This window comes from Doryrhamphus excisus, chromosome 17, assembly GCF_030265055.1.
Source record: "Doryrhamphus excisus isolate RoL2022-K1 chromosome 17, RoL_Dexc_1.0, whole genome shotgun sequence".
NCBI classification, from domain to species: Eukaryota; Metazoa; Chordata; class Actinopteri; order Syngnathiformes; family Syngnathidae; genus Doryrhamphus; species Doryrhamphus excisus.
This window is the reverse complement of record NC_080482.1, coordinates 4,667,141-4,683,184: the sequence shown is the minus strand read 5'-3', so window position 1 is coordinate 4,683,184 and position 16,044 is coordinate 4,667,141. Positions and strand designations below refer to the sequence as shown.

Here is a 16,044-nt window from a genome sequence, read left to right as displayed (position 1 = left end):
AAGAGGCGGGGCACACCCTGAACTGGTCGCCAGCCAATCGTAGCCACTTTAGGGGGCCACTTTTGGTACATTCCGTGCATTAAATAAAGGACCATTTACATCCCACTTAAAAATAGAGGGAAGATAATGGCTCCAGCTGGGATAGGCTCCAGCATAGAAAATGAATGGAGTATCTTCAACAATTTAAAAGTCGATATTTCAGCCTAAGACTGTCAGTGTCTTCTACTTGGGGGTTAGTAGAATTATCTTACTTCTCCTCCCCAGGTCAGAATGAGTCTGGAGTAGCAGTCCATGATGACAGGATCTACGTGGTTGGAGGCTACTCCATTTGGACCAATGAGCCTCTGGCATGCATTCAGGTAACAGATGCCGCCAACACGATTGTTTCATTCCTAATGATCTAAACGTTTCATGGTTGAAAAAAATAAGCGTATTAAATCAAACATTTAATGACTTTCCTCATACTATACTGGATGTAAAGGCAACTATAGGGGTGTTAGGTCATGTCTGTAGGGCTCAAATAGTGTTAAAAATGTATTTCTAAGGTGGGAAACTGCTCACTTTCCTCACATTTCTTTCAATCTTGCTCCTCTCCTTCCTTCCTTTTTGTGCGCTAACATCTGTGATATGTTTGTTTAACCCCTCCTTCCCAATTAAATTTGGACCAATCACATGCAGCTTTTACAGACAAACAGATGGGGAAAAAAGCCATCCCGCTCACGTAGCATTGTGGGATACTGTGTTGCACATATGCCTATTAAGTACATATAATATCTATTCTTATCCGTAAACATTATATTTACTTAACAGTAGACATTGCGGGACCAAATTTAAGAAATAGTTTTTCTCATATTAGTTTTTCTCATATTGTGAGTTTCAGTCAAAAATAAATGAAAGTTGAGTCTTTCCATGTCTTTCTTTTGAAGTATTCAATATATTTTTAAATGTACGTTATCTGCAGGTTCTGGATCTGAGCCGAGAGGGAAAAGAAGAAGTTTTCTATGGGCCAACGTTGCCATTTGCCTCAAATGGGATAGCAACCTGTTTTCTCCCAGCTCCATATTTCACTTGTCCCAACCTTCAGACTCTCCAAGTACCCCATCACAGGATTGGTGCTGTTTAATCACGATGCAAACATTAACGAATGATGGAGTGGACATCATTTTTCATCACAGTATTGATGCTTTCCTAAAATCTAACCATTATGGTGCAGTTTTAAGAAAAACAATCACCCCAAAGACATAAAACATATTTTTAACTGGCCTAATTACTCACTAACATGTTAATAAACCCGAGCATTTTGATTTTTTTCCCATATCCAGAGAAGGCAGCAGTTTGTGTGTGTTATCAACCTCTGTATTTGAAAAATGCATAACATGTTGCGACTTGTTTACTGTTAAACAATATATGCTTAATATTGTCAAGGGTATGCAAATGCTCAGATAATACATACTTGTATGTTTTACCAAGAGTGTGACTCAACTGATCCCTTGTTGGTGAAAGTGTATCAACTTTTCAAAAATAAATAACTGAATTGCAATGGCATTTATTATTATTATAGAAGAAACATAGATAGAAAAATGAGGTCTTGATGACTGAGCAGCAATAGATAAGTGAACAGTAAATTGAAGCGCTACGTGAATTCTCCAGCCAACATTGAGAGTGCAGCAGAACGGCAATGTGAGACCAAAGCGATGCAATGAATTGAGGCTGGAAAATGACAGAAAATGATACTTGGTGATTGTGGTAGACCGGAGTGACATTTTGTGTGATTAGGAGCAAACTAAATGATATTGCAAAGGACTGCTATGGATTGCAAAGGGACTAAAATGCAGTCTCCTTATAAAAAATATAAAAAATTCCTGTACAGAATCTTCTTTTGGCTTATCCAGCATGACTATCTTAAATTTTGAAATTCAGAAATCCAACATAGAGAGATCCAGGACCTGACTGTCTGCATCACTTCCCCATTCAAGCCTGGACTTAAAGTCTTTACACCATTACAGTGCAATAGAACCTGGCTTATTGATCATGATTACAGTTATACTTACGAGCTACAGCTGTTCATATATAGCATAATGTAATTTACTAATGAACACTAATTTAATGCCAATGTTTGTAATAAGCTAATATTTCATTTTTGAGTGCATTTCAGTGATAGAAAACGGAATTACTTCAGTGCAATTGCATGTAATTCAACACAAAAAGCCTGATCACTTTTAGTTTGACTTAGCCAGCTGACAACAACAAGTAAGTAAGACATCAAATCATTTGTGAGGTGTACGTACTTGGATTCCCCTTTTCTGTTTCTGATCAAATGGAGACATGAAAATAATGTTTGGAGATGATTTTCCGACTTTGGTAATTGTTTCAGTCCAATTCCAAACTTGCTATTTCTGCCTGCCCACTCTCCCCGAGTAGGCACAGCAATTTCTTATAAGCATTCCTGTTAAGCAGAGAGGAAGCAACATTAGTTGGCACATTAAAGTGAACACAACAATGAGTGTTTCACATGCTTATTCACCTTAAGGTTGTGTTCTTGCCGAGTCCCCTCTTGTGTTCTGTGTTTCTCAGACTGAGAGACAGGGTAGGAATGAGAGCTTGAACAGCAGGAGGATCTAAAACAGCCACTGTCTCTAAAACGCTGTAAATCTGCTTGTCATAGACTCTCTCATTCTCCTCCACAAATGACCTTGGAGTATAAAAAAAACACAACAGTACAATCATGACATGAGTCTACAAAGCGCTATTCAGTCAAAGTGTTGGTGCTGGTGTGTATTGCAACACTGCTAAGCATTACTTTAAGACAGAGATTAAGTGCAGGCATGCTCCTTCTGCAGATGCCGCTGCACAGCGCTCCACCACAAGTTGTACTGCATCCGTGCTCGTCTTCCTCACTGGACAAAAATATTGTAGATGGGACTCAAAAAAAGTCTCCATTTCGCTGAGGATATTCTGCAAGTACAATACTACTATATGCTGTGATACATTTTGCAGTTTTACAAATTAAATCAAGCATCTCATTGGAGGCTAGGTTCCCGAATTCAGTATGGGGTATTTAAATAAATATTAAAACCAGTGTGATTACAGTACATTTACACTTAACACCGAGTTATGTAATGCGCTTCAACGCTTCTGTATTTTATGTGTAACGTTAGTTGCATTCTTTTACTCAATATTATTTGTTTACCATGTTGTTACAGACATGCATGAAGATCTTAAGTGTGTATGAGTAAGGGGCCACCATGTCTGCAGGCATATGGGACTGTAAAAAGTTAACCATAGCATTAGAGGATCCTAACCCCCAAACATTGGAAGAGTGTACAAACTAGCTTCTAAAAACTAATTATTCTAATGTACTCTGTGTCCAGAAACACTGGTCACACAACTCCATACAACAAAATACAAGCGGTCGCCAACTCCTAACACACAAGTCCTCATGACCTTACCCTGCGGCTCACTGACAAGCATCAGGCAATGCAGTAAAGAGGGGAGTGGCAGAGTGAGTAAGGCGGGGTCCGAGTCACTGTTACGCCTCAGAAGTTCGAACAGGAACAACAGGACTGGCGCTAGACGAGGTGGAGGGGAATGACCTTTGAACTGAAGGAAGTTCTCACTAAGGGAAGAAAGACAAACAGGAACCTTAAACATAGTTGCTGCAAGATTGCTGCTATTAGTCTTGAGAACGGAAAATGAAGCCTGCTTTGGAAACTTACCGGAGCACCTCCAGGATGGTCCTCCTCAGGGAGGCTCCAGGGATGGTCGGGGTCACCTCGCATGCACCAAGAAGCACCGGGTGATTGGCAATGGCGCCAACAGAAGGTGAGGCGGGAAGGAAATGGTCAAGATATCTGCGGATGATGGAGTGTAGCTGCTGTTTTAGGTACGCCCCTTGCGACTGGGACACACTGGATGCCACTGACAGGCCCTGCAGGGGTTAATAGCAAAATAAAGGTCTTTTACAAGGCAAGGTCACACTACATTGCTGTATAGTTGTGTGTGCATGTGTTTCACATTTGACGTCACCTGCAAATATAACGGCAGGCTGTCCCTGAGAGCTTTGTCCTGCTGAGTGAGGTTGTTGGGGAGCAGCAAGCGATCCACAATGCGGAACAGCAACTGCTGTGCTTTGGATGTTACCAGCAGGGGGCTCCAGTGCTTCACGATGCAACCTGACTCAGAGAGGTGTCCCAGCATAAGTAAGAAGAGAAAGGTATAGAACCCCAAGAGAACGATACATACATATTTTCGGAATTGTGGCACTCACCAACAGCCCAATAGGCCAGCTGAATTCCGTTGGGATTCTTGCTGACCAAAGAGGGTTTAATATGTTTTAGTATGTCTCCCATGTAGTCCAGAGCTCTAGTCACCATGGCTGAACGCTCAGACAAACTCTGCAGTCTGCTGTACACAATGCCTACGGCCTGACACAAGAAAAAAGCAGATAAGACGTTTGGAAACATTTGTGTCTAGGTGCTGTTCTACTAGTAACTGGGAGGGGTATGCCCAAAACACAGCTCCCACACACACATACACATAAAAAGGGCAGATAGGTTGAGTACAGTTTGCTGTGTTTGCATGGGACTCACAGCAGGAGTTAAATCCAAGAATGGCATGCCCAATAATCTTAAAGAACACACAAGGACACATGCATGTTGCTATGGTTACGGCACATCTGTCACCTGTGCATGTGTGTTACCTTTACAAACATCTCCAGGGCTGAGGTGGGTTCTGTCCTGGTGCCGGAGCGAAGGAGGTTGGCTGTCTGAAGAAGACTTTCCACCTCAGGAAGCAGCAGCACCAGTCGGGTCAGCTCACACAGTTGCTCCTCCAAAACCCGGTCTAAAGGGTAACCCAGACACAAATCACTGTTTTAAACATGCACTTTCATCTCTACTATAAACTGTAACATATGTAATAGTATAACAATAAATTGGATGCGGTTTGATTGCACAACTTGATTGAATTATTATTTATTTGTTACACTTTACAGTAAAACAATATTTAGCTATTTTCTCTAATAACTGTTGCTGCAAGCTGGAGCCTATTTCAGCTACTAAACCCTTGACCGCGACCGTAAGTCAATCACTGGGCAATTGTGAACCGAAGTGCTCAAATTAGAACAATAAGTCACTATATTATATCACACTTGTCATTGGTGATGCTCCGTGCATTGGTCTCACCTGCTCTGCTATCAGATCCATCAAGGCACTTGTGAAGGTGCTGCTGGAGAACACATCGGAACCAGGCCCTCACTGACTGACATTGTGCCGAAGCTGACGAAGAGACACCAGGGTTGCTGCTAAGTGAAGACACCAGCTCTCTGAGGAAGAAGCAGGAATTTGAGGATTCATTAAAAGGGGACCTATTATGCTTTTTCCACTTTTCTGACCTATAAATGTAGTTAGAATGTTGTATTGTCGTGTTAAACGATGCCAAAGTTTCATATAAAGAGGTTTGCGCATGGGGATGGCTCAAAATGCTCGATTTCAAAAGGCGTGGTAAAACTGACCCTTTGTGATGTCACAGAGGGGCGGACTTCCTTAAAGTATGTTTCTTAGTTAGGAAGCACTTTGGGCGTGTGACCAATCACAGCTGAATGGGCATGCCCGGAGGCGAGCCGTGGGTGGAATAAATAAACAGACCGTTTTGGCAGCTTGAATGGGTGCAGATTCTGCAAAATCTAAAAAGTTTTCTGTGTAGGTTATTATGTGTAGCTGCTCTATAGGAGACCACAACTCAATACAAAGGGCCGAAAAATGAGCATAACAGGTCCCCTTTAATTGCGGAACGCTTACTATACAGTAGGTCTTTAAGCTAGTTTTCTTCCCGGGAGGAAGACAATGAGAAAGTTTTGTAACAAAGCGATATAGTGGCAGCTCCTGAATGCTAGATGTACCTGTTTTGAAGTAGATGCGGAAGGTAGCGTGTGACAAGAAGCGGATGAACCATGTCATCCCAGCCAAAGCATTGCAAGATGGAATGAACTGGATTAGGTTGAAGGTCCTGAGGAGCAGAGGCGGGCAGCTCGAAGGCCAGAAATGTGAAGCCTGAGGACATGAAATAATAATTCTGAATATTAAGGGTGTCCGTGTGGTTTTTGCATGCATGATCCATGTGGTTTCTCCTCTTTCTGTAAGCTACCACAGTTAAAAATGTACCTTCCTTATCATTTATTTATTCAAAATTCTTTAATCAATTCACAAGTTATCAAAATATAAGTTTGCCTGAACTCTTTTTCCCTGATCTCAACCTCCTTTTCGTCTTTCAGCCTCCAGTCTCCTTTTCTTCATCGTGCGTGATGATGATAATGATGCTGACCTGCAGCAGCATCTGCAAGTTGAATTGGAGGAGTCTGGGAGAGGCGTAGGTTGCGGAGGAAGGGGAAGAAGTGCAACCAGAGGGCCGCCGCTACCGCTAGGTGAGGCTCTTTCACCACACTGGTGTTGGTAGTCGTCCAGGTCAAGGGGGGTCCTGGCTGGACACAGCGTTGATGCGCTTGCCTGAAAGAACACAAACACATTTCTCAAATGCAAAAGCCAAACATTGCATGCAAGATTACAGCCATCCACAACTACACCACTTATTCTAAACCTTATTCCTCCACTGCTGCTCTCTCTGTCACTGCTCCTTAAGTGTTTTGTCTTTCATCCCTCCTGGGGGATTACTGGGGGCTGTGTGCCCTGTGGTGTGGAGCAGCAGAGAGGAGGATGGGATCTGGAAGGAGAAGGTGATATTATGAGTATAGAAAGGGAGCCTAGTGCTGATAATCTGTACACACAATGTACTTTGGCTCTTCTGGCTCATCCCTGGCCCTAGCCACAGCCTCGCTCGCAGCTCCACAGTGGCTGGCATTAGCCCAGATAAGCAGCTGAAGGAGCTGTAATCCCATTTAGACTGGAGGTGATCCTCCTGTCCCCCCTCCTCTGCCCAGATGGGGGGGTGTGGAAGCGGGGATCGAGATGTGCTGCAAAAGTAAAAAGTGTCGGAACCCCCTTCCTCATACACACACATTATCCTATCCCCATCTGTACACTCCAGAAACACACACACACATATTTTGCTTCTTGCCTTCCAGCAAGGTTGCATCTAATCCAGAGAGAGCTGAGACAATCGATTAGACTCTGAATTCATTAGCCTCGTTACTACTGCAGAATGGGCCTTTCACACCCATCAGCTCTCATTGTGCAAGACATCGTCAGAGACCCCACTTAATCCTGCTCACTGATGCTGTTTACAATGTGTACCCACAAACATACACACAGAAACTGGGTGCCAACAAGCCACAATGGGCCCCGTTTTAACCTGCCCCTTTGACGTACATACCTCAAAAATACATATTTGACAAACCATACTATCCTTTACTCTCAGACGGACAGACCTTCGAGGTTATAGAATGAAATAATAACAATAATCTTTAAGATAATGAATATACAGAAGATCACTGCATATGTGCGGTTAAAACCAGTTGTATTGTTTAATGTTTTTCAACATTTTTTATATCTTATAAGAATTTTTCACTTTCAATGTTCAAGATTCACCTTCAGGATTTCAGTATCAACACTATCCTGCCTGTTTTTCAAAAATGACCCAACCTATGAAAGTAGAAAGGCTTGGCATCAAGTGAGAGTTCGTCATGACCTCAAAGGAAAAACGCTTCACAGGGAGGCCTGCCTTCTATAAAGCCTTCAAGATTGGAGTTAATTGTTTGTGCCGAAAACAGTTCCAACAGGTTGTGCCACTGCCAGCTCACCTCATCAACTAGTGACACCCCCCACCTTACCAAAAGCATGGGACATGGGAAGGAATAAAACTGAGGAATTAGGCTTGAGACTGGCTTCGTGCCGAAGTGCCATGGCAACAGCCATCAATTGTGAGCGTTCAAACCATCCACTTCCTCAGCCACTGGCACAATAATTATCTTCATGCGTGCAGAATCTGCATGGCTCTCAAAAGGTATATTGATGTGCTGGTTGAATTTGCTGGTCATCATAGTTACAAATTAATTGTGTAACAGATAAAGAGCTCATCACAAATATGCCAAGAATTGCCAAGCTGAAGAATCACACTTAATTTGGGGTTTTAATAGGAACAGAAAGGATTGGATTCTTTTTTTTTTTTTTTTGGTCTGACCATGCCGCAGAGAGCCTCTGGGATTTCTGTTCTTCACTCTCACCTTGGCCATTAATGTGCAAATGTGTGCCCTCCCAACCCTGTGATCTGAGATGGAAAGTTAGAGAATTAACGGCGCTAACGAGATACGGGTTATGGGAGCCAGACAGTGAAATATGAGCGTATACTGAGTTTAGTGTTTCACTTTTGGTGTGTGGGGTTGTGTCTGAAGGATGGACGTATTTGCTCAATTGGCCCCTTTTCACCACAGGAACATTTCTCATTTACTTGCAATTTGGAAATATCTTGTTTCCCTCCAAATTATCCAGGTAACAAAAACATACTCCCAAGAGCCCAACCTTCCCTTAAAAAGTACAGAGTACCGAGGTGTCTTTTCAGACTCCTATAGGGATTTCTGAGGGGCGGCCTGTGTGCTGAAGACCGCTAATTGGTTTAACACACTTGTAGTGTTTCTGTTCATCCACTATGTTTAAGCAAGTGTGCGACTGCAAAGTAGTTGTTTTTTTTTCATTTTTACCATATGTTTGATCATTCGGAAAATGGTGCAAAAGAAGCGAAGCTACAAGAAGTAGATGAATGACTCTTTCACTGTATTTGCAGGGGAAGATATTCAGTGGGAATTTGAGTTGACAACTCGAAACGCTTTGTAATATACTTATATATATATATAAAAGATAAGTCTGACCTAAGATCACTTCTTTTACAATCAATGTAAAAAAACCCTGCCCATACGTCGTCATGATTTGAATAAAATACCCTGAACTTGTAAGTAGGAAATACTAAAGATACACAAGCCCTGTTCTAAATATATTAATAGTTAATTTATTCCTCCAGTTTCACCTCTTTGCTGCTGCTGCTGCATCTCAGCTGTGACTCTCACCTTCACCTGAGAACCGCCGTGTAACTAAAGCCGTGTCCTACAGGTGAACCCGCCGTGACCAGCCTCTCAAACATACCGTCAGCTTTGCTACAGTTCCCATGACCACGAGGGGGCCATATAGAGTGTCCCATGAGCCTGTAACACTATTCAGGACTCAACCTTGTGAGTCTCACCTCCTGAGAGCATCAGAGGCCTGTACAGAGGCGCATGTGTTAACTACGTCATAGAGAATATCTTTGAGTGTAAAACAAACATGAGAGAAGTGAAGATACAGTAGCACTAGCAGATGATGACTCTCACCTGAGCTGGGCAAGGACCGTCTGAAGAAAACCAAGCACAGAGTTCAGTTCAGACTGACGGCAAGCCGGCAGCAGCCACACAAAGCCTTCGTTGAGGAGTTTTTCTTCCGATAGGTTGAGACTGATGCTCGTTTCGAACACTTCCGCCACCCCCTCCAAGTATGATCCTAGGGGCCCCCAGAGGGCAAGTTTACGGGACATCTCTGTAGTTTTATCGTAGAACTCCTTAGCGGTGTCACTGAAGGATGAGGCCAGACCGGTCGCCAGTGGGCCTACATCCAAACCCTTTTCCTGGAACAAACATCACATCTTGTATGCACATATGACTTTAAAATGTCATTACTGGACAATGCTTCAAAATTGTATCACACACACGCGCCTGTATAGTGTAAATACATATACAATATGTTAGACTACCACACATACAGTACCTCCCCAGGCTACTGAATGAGGAAGTGTTTCTTAACTTTTGAATGGTAGCGTAAATGTGTGGGTGGGTGTATATCCCAACCTTATATAGTAGCTGCGCTGTTTTGTGATTGTCAAATGTACCTGAAATAACAACACCAGTGCCAGTTGTCCCCTCCACACCAGAGTGCGGTGTTTTGGGGGGCAGTCAGATGGCAAGTAGCCGAGCAGCTCACACGTTTTACTGGCAATGTCTTCCAGCTCAACCTTCTGAGCGACCACCAAAAAAAGGAGCAGGAAGTTCATGAGGCCTGCCTCCGACAGTTCCTGCATCTTCTTTGAGGAGAACTTAGAGCAAATCCTGAAATAAAAATGGACAATAATATTAGCAATCAGCTAAAACAGCCAACAGTAGAGCCCTGATGTTTTACACTATGACTGAATACAAAAGCATGGTTGAATTGTATTTTTTTTTTTTTAGATAACCTGTGTCAGACGTGTGTGTGTGTGTGCGCGCGCACGCGCGCGAGCAAAATAAATTGGGAGAGGGAATAAGAATAGAGAACCACCCAGCATGCTGTTAGATACTGGGGGTACTGTGGAGAAATGCCTTTAAAGATCATGTTAAATGTCAGAGACACTCAGATACACAGCAGTAGGTGCTTAGTCCCTCTCTATACCCGAAACAATTTACTACAACACCAGAGAAGGATCAATATAAAAACACACAAACACACACTCATATGCTTCCAATTCGCCTTTGCTCACCTGGTAATAAAAAAAGCAGAAGGCTGGCTAAAGCCCTGTTTCCCCTGCCAAACCCACAGACAAACAGATGCAGCCTACTCAGGTGAGTAGGGAAACAACACCAACAGTCAAAACAACAACAGTAAGTATCCAACAGATATTAAAAAAAGTAAAGTAAAAAGGAACAGTGCTTCAATTCATTCATTCTTCAATTGTGGTGACCCACCCCAAATACATTTGGACCACCACAGATAAGCTCAACATGGCTCAAGTCTGTCACACTGGTATGGCCATAGATGAGCCTCCTGAGGGATGAGGGGGGTCGAGCAATAACGGGAATAAAAGGGAATTGGGATCTGGACTTGTTCCAACCCAGTCTAGCTCGAGCCTACCACCCACATTCGCCAGCCCCCACCATGCAAGCTCCCTCTCTTTCTGTGTTGGAAACTACAGCAGCTTCATTAAGGCGAATTAACCACCACGCTCGTTAGTTAATTAGCCCCCATGTCTGCAATGCTACTGAGCACATTCCAGACATAGGGAAGTCATTAGACGGACTTATCTCTGGCTACCTCACATTGGCACCCAGCCGGCCTGTGTGCCAATGTGAAATCATAAAATCATCAACTCAATTGTGACGTGTTTGTGATGTTTTTTTTTTTGACCACCAGTTAAAACATATTTTTTGAAATCACACCACCACTCTTATAATGCAGGTACAGATTATGCAGGTTCTCAGTGGATGATTCCTGAGACACCTGCACCACTGGGGGCCCAAGTAAATGTGATATGATTCACTGGAAAACTGGCACATACAGTACATCTTCAGTCACTTTATGTTTGTGATATCTATTTGTTGTGAATGTCAACTGTCAATCTTCTATCGTTACCTTCCTTTGATCTGTCTCTGTGGGACTCCACCCACTCTGTCCTGGGACAGGCACAGGGCCAGCACTCGGAGGAAGATATGGAAGGAGTTGGCTGAGCAGTACAACTGGGTGTGGCCTAGAGAGTGGAGAGGGAATTGCACACAACAGTTGCGTGCCTGCTCCAGCAAAGACAGTGGAGTCTTGCACAAAGTGCCCAAGCCGCTCAAGCCAAGCCAAGGCACCGTGAATGAGGCACCCTAGATTGGAGAAACACAAAACAATGCAACCATATTGTAGAGCAGTTTGGAAATCACAGCAACTTGGTAATAGGCATCTGAAGTAGAGTTAATGACATTTATCACAGACACAAAATCAAAACTTAAAAAAAATAGTAGTGATATATTGTGATACAAAAGTTTGCAACCCATGTGACTAAAAAAGAGGTGATTCATGAGTGTCGAGGTTATATAATAATGTCTAATGACCAATTAATTGCTGGGTGTATTGCTCACTCAAATAATAAATGGGAAAGCTAAACATTTCAACACTCTATATTCAACTCTTACTCTCGGCAATACCAGCCATGATATGAGGAAAGAGTACCACCTAACATTACAGTGGATTTCAATTCTTAACTGAATCCAGTATTTGCCCTCACCAGGTTTTTGCTGAAGAAGTCCCAGAGGGTGGAGACGGCACTGGTACTGGGTTTCCATAGCAGACACAGAGAGAGACAGCAATGGACATGCATCCTGATTTGCTCCTCAACAAGTCCTCCCTGTTATTACACATATAGATACATGCAGACCAATGTAATCACTGTAAACCTATTAAGACATGTTGTTATTATATTTGAAATGTTTAAATATGAATGCTGACCTGGGGCTTACAGGTAAATTTAAGCAGCTCTTCCGCAAATGTCCAGTTGTCATTTATAGGTTTCTGGAAATGTAGATGAAATAAGATGACACAATATGTTGTTGAAGTCACCATTACATTCCATGTATTAGTGATTAAAAAAAATCATAAAGCCCTAAACTGGATTTTCCACATATGAATGATTTGTTTAGGATATTAGCATCCAAAAAAATCTAACATTTTTCAAAAAACTTAAGAAAATGACACATTTAGAGTTATTTTACATTTTATGTTAAGTACATAATTCCACATGTGTTCATTCATAGTTATTATGCCTTCAGTGAGAATTTTGTCATGAAAATACAGAATTGAATGAGAAACTGTGTCCAAACGTTTGGCCTGTACTGTATATCAAGGTTATTGTTTTTATATCTTACATAATATCACATTGTAGTGTCTTGCTTCTTACCTCATCCTGGATTATACCATTTTGACTGTACTGCCCCAACATTGCTAAATGAGTGATCAGCCACCATGTGAATCCTAAAGGGTCCTTACAATGGGCAGGAAGGCCACGGAATTGCTCAGCTGCTGGTGTCCCCGCCACAAGAGGCTTCAACAGTGAGTTCATGTAGCTCCAGAAGGACTACGGGAAATAGATTTACAAGTTGATGAATTTGTTTGGGGAAAAATTAAGATATTATTTGCATATTAAATATCTGCACCACCTGTGAGTGGAGCCTTTTACTCCTGTATTCCAATAGGTGAATGACCAGGATCCACAGCTCTTTGGTGCAAGAGCAAAGGTAATGATGACTGCTCAGAACCTCTGTAGGCCTCACCTTCAAGAATAGAACCGCATTTATTTTAATCTATAACAGTTTACTTTGTAATATTTTAGATATATTTTAACAATCCATACAAACTAAACTATACCACTGGTACATCTCAAAACTAAGTTGTAATCGGCTATTGCTTGCCACCCACCTTGCTGTATTTGCCCATGGCCAGACCAGTGAGGTCACAGAGGAGGCTGCACAAGTGCTCCTCAAACAGACTTGTATCAGTCAAGTTCTCGCCGGTCAGATTCACAAACTGATGTGCGTACACCACCTGGCCTGGAGAGATGAGCAGGTAACATGGTTATTGGGACGCTTTACTATTAAATAGGGATGTCCCAATTTTTTGGAAAAGAAAATGGATGGATGAATATGGTTATGAAAATAGCTTTAGAAAGCATGATGCCCTAGTCTACTTTGCATAACTGGCCATGTTGCACATCCAAGCAGAGTTACAATGCGATCCACGGTACGGAGCTGGAACGAAAAGATCCAGTCCAGTCCCATTATAATGTGTTTATGAGCGAAAGTGAACAGGTTGTGAAAAATATATTTATGGCTGTCCAAATTCATTCGTGAAGGACAAATTCCTATATCAGCTTGTTTGATTAATTTAAATTTAAACAACAAGAATGACATAATTTCAACATCTATTATTGAGCTGGTACATGAAACTTTATTTCAAAGCAAACATACATAAACATACCATTCATCTTCTGGCCAAGTAGATGCAGGATCTCCAACACTGACCAATGGATGTCAAGATGAAGGTGCAGCAGATGCCAAGGAGGAGGAAAAATCTGTGCAGAAAATAGAGAATACACAGCTGAACAATATCTTTAGACTAAACCCACAATTTCCATTGTAGGTTTAGGTGTATAGCAACCATCAAAGTAATTAACAACCAGAAGTCCTACCTTTCCTGGGTTCTGTATGGTAAAAGCATTCTGAATGTTAGCAGGGAGGTCTTTAAGTCGTCCAATGAGGAGTGTGATGGCAACCAGCTCCTCCAATAGAACAGACGAGAGCAGACCTTCCAATTTCTCATAAGGGTGCAACGGATCGGCATCCAGACTGCAAGAAACCCTAAGGTACCTGAAGAAATCATTAAAATATATATGTATTTATAATAGATTACACAGAAATCCATCAGTTACTTTATTCAGACCTCTAAATGGGATGGCCAGGATAATGTTACCTGTGCAGAAAGACTTTGACATATTGAAGAAATGAAACACACTGTTGTCTTAGCTCTGATGCTTCATAGTGGAGGTTGCCTTTTTGACCTAAAACACACAAGGAACATTGGAGGCTGTATTCTTGCAAGGGCAGGGGAAAAATAATTTTAAAAAACATATTGATTTAAACTGACCTCAGTGTATGAAAAATGGGCTCTGATCCAACCAGTTATTAAGCAACAGATGCACAGCCTTAAAACGCATATTGGTGCTACCGGTTTGATGCTTTCTTGGCTTAGATCTTATCTCCGGGATTGGACGCATCGTGTAGTACTGTGGTGTCACTTGCTTGGAGTCCCACGAGGATTAGGACCCCCCACCCATGTTACATAATTCACTGTCTATGCAGTTTGTCTTTTGCATAAAGCCCATTGCCCGTTTCACTCTTTCTTCTACTGTATGAGCCAATACTTGCATGCGGAATCAACCCACATTTCAGAAAGTCATTTAATAATCCAATGCTGTCGAAACACAAATATAACTGAATTCTGTTTTTGTTTGACATTCAGGAATGCATGCTTTGTATCTCGATGTGGGTTTTGTTTTCCAGATGGCAAAACTGGCTCGAATAGATATGTCTGAAGTGGGCAGGTTCTTTTTCTTGCCATCACTTTTGAACAAATTTGGGATACTGGCTCGTCCATATTGATGGTCTCACCTTGCTCATTCGGTTTGAGGTCACAATATCACAATATAATACACCCTTTTTCTGAACGTGAAATCATATCACATTTTTAATCTACTGACATTCATGCTTACCAAAGTCACGTGAGCTGCATTGTGCCAGAGTCTCAAGCTTGCATATCGTTAGCCTGAAATATAACAAAAAAAACTCAAAATGAAACCATTATGGACATATTGAAGTTAATTACAAGTGATACAATTATGTATCACTTACAAGTGATTTAAGTATGTTTCCTTAAAAATCAACCATAATTTGTGTCTTGTTTTACCTGAGTAGGCCAAAGAGCAGCTTTGTAGATTCCACCAATGCTGTCTCTGTAACCCATGTAAAACCAAAGAGCTCCACGGTGTCCCCTTCATAGTCAGCAGGGGCTGGATCGAGACTCAGCAGCAGCCTTTGTAATGAAAAGATTCTCATTATGGCTTTGTTAAACACTTGGACATAATATTTTACAATATTATACAAAAAACAATTCATGAAAGCGTTAGAATGAGACCAATGAGACCTGCGTTTTCCCGCAGCACTTGCTTTATGGTGTTTGTGTGTTTTTGTTTTGAATCATTGATGTTTCTTGGCCGCCTTTGGTCAATCTAGTTAAAACCTTACATGCTTTTTTTTACCTTTTCAAAGAACCTGTAGCAGTGTACCCCTCACTTGAGAGTGCTCCAGTTGGATCCTCCTTTGATTCACAGCAGTAGAACCAAGGTGGTTTGGCTGAGGTTAGTTCACACAGACTGTTTGTAGGCGATACCGGAGGGGTGAGGGATTGGCTGAAGTCGTCTGCCATGTTGTTCCCCACTTGACCTATAATATCAAAAAGACTGCAATGATCAACCATTGTCAACATGGAGCTGGGGTGATTTGTTGTAAGGTTAACGTACCTCTCTGCTTTCAGCGTTTGTAGGCAAAAAACTTACTTCAAGCATGTATACCAAATAAGCAAACACAGCCGGATAATCAAATGGATGTAATCGATAACAAACAATTTACTTACTTACTGTAAGCAATATCCAGTGTGTTTGTTGCAAAGTACGGAACTGTCACAAGTGTGCCATCGCTCCATTGTTTGGGTTCCGGGACTCTCCCGC

General features: G+C 42.0%; 2 protein-coding genes across 12 annotated transcripts in view; one reads left to right on the top strand and one right to left on the bottom strand.

Moving 5' to 3' along the window:
* The window catches only part of klhl32 (kelch-like family member 32), a 23,298-nt gene extending 21,923 nt beyond the window's left edge, over positions 1-1,375 (top strand). For all 4 annotated transcript variants that reach the window (XM_058053211.1, XM_058053210.1, XM_058053209.1 and 1 more), the window contains exons 10-11: positions 265-359; positions 962-1,375. In XM_058053211.1, coding sequence (XP_057909194.1) covers positions 265-359; positions 962-1,123 — 257 coding nt within the window. In that variant the 3' untranslated portion in view covers positions 1,124-1,375. The remainder of the gene's footprint in view (positions 1-264; positions 360-961) is intronic.
* On the bottom strand, positions 1,244-16,044 carry mms22l (MMS22-like, DNA repair protein). Of its 8 annotated transcripts, none has more exons than XM_058053202.1 (27): positions 15,955-16,044; positions 15,838-15,888; positions 15,577-15,760; positions 15,225-15,350; positions 15,031-15,083; positions 14,232-14,319; positions 13,951-14,128; positions 13,740-13,833; positions 13,182-13,312; positions 12,923-13,036; positions 12,664-12,840; positions 12,216-12,278; positions 11,995-12,114; positions 11,358-11,593; positions 9,865-10,081; positions 9,314-9,603; positions 6,322-6,503; positions 5,900-6,050; positions 5,184-5,323; positions 4,700-4,842; positions 4,268-4,424; positions 4,027-4,172; positions 3,717-3,928; positions 3,450-3,616; positions 2,801-2,897; positions 2,525-2,692; positions 1,245-2,446 (listed from the first exon to the last, which is right to left on the bottom strand). In XM_058053202.1, exons 3-27 carry the CDS (start codon positions 15,741-15,743, stop codon positions 2,371-2,373), a joined length of 3,693 nt encoding a protein of 1,230 aa, XP_057909185.1. In that variant the 5' UTR covers positions 15,744-15,760; positions 15,838-15,888; positions 15,955-16,044; the 3' UTR covers positions 1,245-2,370. The 8 variants fall into 8 exon arrangements, 7 of the variants coding, with proteins under 7 accessions (XP_057909183.1, XP_057909185.1, XP_057909187.1 ...); XM_058053204.1 differs by having other exon boundaries at positions 15,838-15,872; positions 15,955-16,036; XM_058053203.1 differs by having other exon boundaries at positions 15,838-15,872; positions 15,951-16,027.